A 6,000-nucleotide genomic window follows, 5' to 3' on the forward strand; every position below is an offset into this window, starting at 1 on the left:
ATGTTGGATTGACAAGTCAGGGAACCAGTGATGGATGTTGCCAGATGCATATATATTCTTCCCGTGGTCACAATGGCCCATGGCCCAGCTCATATCAGTGCTAAGGGTATTTGCAAGTTGTTCGATCCCATATGGCAAAATGAAAACATTCCAAAGACAGCTGCACATTTAGTAAAGTACTACATGGTGTGCATGATGCACAATCCTGCTAAGGGTACCCCTACACCACCCGGCAATTTTGCACATCCCACTTTCCCTTTTGAGGTCCTTCAGCTGAACTATATCGAAATGAACAGGGTCAATAATTTGAAGTATGTGTTGGTGGTCGCTTGTGCATTCAGTAACTGGGTTGAGGCTTACCCTACCAAAGAGAATACAGCCATTGCGACTACAAAGGCACTCCTGAAGGAGTTCTTTCCCCGCTTTGGCTTGCCCCGTTTGATCTGGAGTGATAGGAGAAGTCACCTTAATGCCAAGCTTATCCAGTTAGTATGCGATGGTTTGCACATAAAGGAGAAATTTCATGCAGCAAATCATCCCCAGTCAGCAGGTTTGGTTGAGAAGTACAATGGTACTCTCAAACTGAAATTAGCAAAGATTCAGGAGACAACAGGGTTGCAGTGGCCAGATGCATTACCATTATCTCTTTTGTCAACGAGAACAAAAGCACATTCTAGGACAGGTTTGTCGCCCTGCGAGGTTATGTTTGGACGCCTGGCAAAAAGCGTCCGCTTAGGTTCTCTGAGATTGAGTACCCTTTATTGACAGATTACCTGTGTCAGTTAACTGAAAGTTTGCATTCTATTCACCAAGAGATTCGCGAATCACTCCCACCCATACCAGAGGGGCCCGGTCATAACATCCACCCTGGGGACTGGGTGTTGCTGAGGAACTTGCAGAGGAAGAAGAGCCTAGAGCCCCGGTGGAAGGCGCCAGAGCATGTCTTCCTCGCTGTCTGAACTGCTGTGAAGGTCGACGGCCGGATAAATTGGATTCATTCCAGCCACTGCCGCAGGATACCCTTACCCTTACCCTATGACAACAGGGTACGGGACAGCATTGGGGATGCTGAGGGTGAGAAAGTACCTCAGTTTATCACTTTTGGTGATACAAAGCTTACATGTAGCCAAACAGATGCCGATAACGATGACGTACTAAATGCAGCGGTCCCTCCGGAGATTAGAGCCATTATTTGCTGACCCCTCTGTTCCTGGAGTTACCAGGTACAATTTGCACCCTCGGCTGAGGAATAGTGCGCCAAAGGAGAAGTTGGACTAGTCAGAGAAGGACTGTGCAAGTTAGGGTGTGATTTGCTGTAGTACCAATGGTGTTAGTTTAGGGTGAGGCGAGATTGGTGCACTGTTCTGACATTGGACAGGATAAATTGAATGTGCTCCCTCGGAAGGGGGTACATTATCCTGAGCGACGCGGGATTCATCGAGAGGTAGGACGGAGCAAGCTCCACCACCGGTGCTCAAGAGTGCCAACGTTGCTGAAAAATAGGAGCCTGTACCAGTGAGGCTCTGACGGACACTGGGAACACTTACCTTTACTGCTGGTTTTGTTGCATTCCTTATCTTGCTTTATAATGCATCCGTTTGGTCGACCTATTAAGGAGGAGGAGCATCCATTTGCAGACCACGACTAGCGCAGGGCTGGTCCACAAAGAGTAAAATAGTTTTCGAATTGATAGTTGCGATAGGATTAGTAACAGTACTTGGAATAGCTTGGTGTCTGGAGGAAAAGTATCCTGTGCATTCCTTGGTTGGTAAAACGCCCGCTTCCCCTGAGCATATGTTTGTTACTTTGGCCCCTCACAAAGGGGAGCATAGAAAGACTTACACAGACAATGTATTTATACAAATGTTGCATCAAGCCCATGATGTGTCGAATAATACTAATTGTTGGGTTTGTGGATTACTTCAATCAGTTACTCACAAGAGCGATAATTTGTTGTCCATGCCATTGTCATGTATTGGAAGTTGTGAAGGGTGGTTTGAGTTGCTTGTTATGGTGCACTACCATTTCCAACTCTCTACTCAGGTTATGAAATCTGATGACTCCTGTACTGTGGTAGAGTATGTAAGTTTTCATCACAGATTTACTCCCATAGGAAAGGCAGGTAATTGGACCTCCGGTACAATGTCCCCAAAGTCTTGTATGAGAATATATGATAATTTAAAGAACAAAACATTGTTTAGGATTGAAATGGCTGATTTCCAAAGGTTCAATACATCTGAATATTTCCAATTGTTCCAAGATCGTAATGTTACTCAGGACAAACCGATGCTGGTATCTGTAGTCAACACAACAGCTAGTTTCTGCATCCAGGGGACAGGGCAGGTAAAGGTGGGGGGAAGCAACTGCAATTTCACTTACAGACTGAGCACGCTCAACAGTCCACCCTTGATCCTACCTCAGAATGTTTATTTTGTCTGTGGCTCCCAAGCTCATGTATAGCTTCGAGGGGGGAGGTCTGGCAGATGTTACCTCTCTTTCCTTCTTCCCCCTGTATACGTTGCCCCGCCTAATTACCATAAAGACTATTGGCAGCATTATAGGAGTATATATTTGCCCCGAGTAAGAAGGGTTGTGGACACTGAGGATATTGATCAGACAGATACCACCTGGCAACAGTTTGACAATGCTGCAAGGGGTCTTCTACCCTTCTGGGGCCCATGGCTAATAGTCTTCAGCTTTGTCGGCTAACAAGAGTTGTGGAAGGGATCATTATTACAACAGCTGGGGTACTGACAAACATTACTGCTGAGCTCCAAGCTACGAGGCTTGTTACCTTACAGAAATTGCATAGGCTGTCCTAAGACATACACCAAGAGACAGGTACTTGGACATTATCGGGATGGTTCTGGGATATACTGACAACGTGGGGTTGGAAGATCCTTATCTTTTTTGTTGCGGTCGCTGGTATTATCTTTACATGTTGCCTCTGCATTCACTGCCTTCGAGCTTGTTGTGCCTTTTGTGTATATGCTCTGACCCCAAAACAAAACATATTAGTTAAAGATATTAATGCTGCGATTATGCTGCAGAAACAAATAGATGATATTATGCAGATTGATGAGGGTATCTTTGAATATTGACTCTGTACGCATTAGCTTATGGTGCTGTTTCTTATCTTTGCAATGTCTTATCTGTTTCTAGATAGTAACATAAATGGTATTAGCGAATGCTAAAAGGAGGGTCTGTTGGAATTAAAATGCAAAGGAAATGCTTTAGCTGTGCTGTTTATGTATTATGCATCTTAAGTTAGCATTCGCTGCACCATTTTATGTTTGCCCGCCATTTTGAGTCATGATCAAAACTCATTTTCTTTCTCTACCCCTGCTGAAAGCAGATGCGATAGTTTTTGTTTCTCCAAGGTTGAGCCTTGCTGTACTAATGAATACACTGTTCTTATTAGCCCATACCTTTCCCACTAGATTGGCCTGCTCCCACCTCTAGAGCAGCGGGCACAGGCAGCACGACCTTTGCATTAAGATAGCGTGTGCCCAGTCTCAGGATCAAAACTCATCTTTCTGTACCTTCTTTGTTCAACTGCTTCCAACTGGAAATTTCCAGTCAGGGCGTGTCTTTATTGGTCCTGAATTGTACAGAATCTATCACCATGCTTGCTGAAGCCAGTCCTCTCTGCAGCAATCCCAGGAGGCTGGTCAATCTGGGCTATGCTTGAGTGTACCTGAATAAATATACTTGGTTTGTATTCTCTACTGTCTGACCGACTATTCATTAGTGTGGAATGCTGAGAGGTGGCCGCGAGTGACCCGGGTGGCCCTAATCAGGTCACTTCCTTCAGTATAAGTAGTGGACCTTAAATCCCAGAACTTTAGATCACTTCTGGACTCAAGAGGATCCTTTGCCAAGAAAAGGAGCTGGGTAGCTGTGATGAGGAGTACTGCCCCTTTGGGAATAGCCAAAATGCATTGGGGTTTGGGAAGATAAATGTATGCACAGACCCACTGATGTTTGGATTCATTTCAGGATCTAAAGAGGTGTTGGTTGCATGATGTTAACAAATGCATTCTTTGTGTTGCATGCCTCTGCTTCAGCATTTTTCTCTTCCCCATTTCCTTTCCCTTCCACACTTTTCCTACACCTCTTGAGGCTTTGGGGCAGACTTATTAATCAGAGATGATAGTTTTGTTAGTGTGCTTACTTAAAATATTTTTTTTTAAAGAAATTAAACAAATATCATCCCAATCAGATATTTTTAATGCTAACTTGTGGCAAGCTAAATTTTTCAAAAGGCGTATTTTTTTTAATTTCAACGTGTTTCTAACTATTTGCTAAAGACTCTAAATAAAAAAAAAACATTATCATCGACAAATAACATCGCAAAATAACATCAAAATGCATCTATGTTTTCCAGCGTTAAATTCAATTTTATGGGGAAAGAAGGGAATATTGTCTTCACAAGTGGACAGGAGCCACAAGTCTACAAAGCCAAGAACGGGCATCTAACAGTGGTGAGTCTACTTTTGTTGACCTGAAATGTGACTAAAGGTCCACCATTCTTGCTATAATTTAGACACACTTGTAAAAATGTATTGTAGTTAATATAACCAACATGCACGGTTTACAGGTTTTCGTAGGTTTATTTCCAAACTGGATCTGAAGCAGAATACACTGGCATATAGAGATAATGAGACATATCTCTTTAGCAGGTACAAAATAAGAATGCAAACTAATCTATGACATCAACACTGAACAGCCTTCCAAAGAAGAGGGCCTGCATGTGAATGCCAACCTCATAAAAAAAACAAGGGTCTGATGTAGCAGAGGACCGAGAAGAGAATCCATCTACAACAGATTTTACAATCTGGTGCCTGGTTGCTTAGTTGCCCAATTTAGAGGTCAGTACTTGCGGGCATGCCAGCAGCTCATACACATACAGCTGGGCCATTCGGTGCCAACTCTTCCAAAGATGGTGGCAGCTTATCTACTTTGCATACAGTGACCAGGAAGCCATCATGGTTGGTGGAGATAGCACTCTAAAAGGCTGCTGTTGAACAGGGTGTGGACTTTCACGTGACCATGTGTTTTTAACATGCTGGGAAACAGCCCCCATCAAGTCAAAATATCTGTATGTTAAGGTTATGATTAGAAGGGGGATATTCTAAAATACTACACTAGCATTGATAACTTCTGAGAACAATTTATGGTTTTATTACAACCAAATTAAACTAGTTAGATCATCTGTGATCATCTGTGATTAATGAATTAGGAGTGTTAGGGCCAAGGTTAAAGAGAGCTACTAGGTCATAAGGTGGATCTTTGTTTATGGATATCAACAGAAGGTTCTCCCTTGCAATCTCAAGAGGTACAATGATCAACCCTCACTGAGCTCTGAGGGGAGACATCCATTACAACGCGGGCATTGCATCGCAATGCCTTTACATCGCGGTCATTACAATGGAAGTCGTTACAACGACTTGCGCTGGATGGCACTCTAACCTAAGGAATAGTGTGATTTACTATTCCAACACCTTCCCTACTGTACGTAGACTGGAGTTGGAATAGTAAATCATGCTATTCCTAAATGCAATGCCCTTCAGCTCAAGTCGTTGTAACGACTTGCATTGTAACGAACGCAATGTAAAATACCACGTTGTAAATATATGCAATGTAACATCATACATTCGGCTCTGAGCTGCTTCATAATTTGTGGACTATCTTGTGGATCAGAGAAGGGATTGTCCTGTAATCCTACCCGCTAACTTGGTGGGAATGTGTGTTATGAAGAAGACAAATCACTGACTATTACAGAGGTTAGCATAAAAATGTATTGCGCGCTGATGCATAGAGATTTAGTTATATTTGCCCCAATGATTTAACAGCAGATTCATTTTTTTGCGGTATCAAGTCTATATATGAGAAGCTTATTCAGTTAGGTTCATCGGGTCTTCTGGGCACACAAGATTCCTGCTTCATAGATTATCCATAAGAAGAAGGTCTCCAGTTCCATAGCTACATGTGCACTAC

General features: G+C 43.0%; 1 protein-coding gene across 1 annotated transcript in view; it reads left to right on the plus strand.

Annotated features, from left to right (window-relative positions):
• The window catches only part of MYO1H (myosin IH), a 606,720-nt gene extending 602,212 nt beyond the window's left edge, over nucleotides 1-4,508 (plus strand). Inside the window, exon 32 of the mRNA XM_085633501.1 lies at nucleotides 4,388-4,508. Coding sequence (XP_085489627.1) covers nucleotides 4,388-4,508 — 121 coding nt within the window. The remainder of the gene's footprint in view (nucleotides 1-4,387) is intronic.
• Nucleotides 4,509-6,000: the final 1,492 nt, after the last annotated feature.

This window comes from Triturus cristatus, chromosome 11 (genome assembly GCF_964204655.1).
Source record: "Triturus cristatus chromosome 11, aTriCri1.1, whole genome shotgun sequence".
Taxonomy (NCBI): domain Eukaryota; kingdom Metazoa; phylum Chordata; class Amphibia; order Caudata; family Salamandridae; genus Triturus; species Triturus cristatus.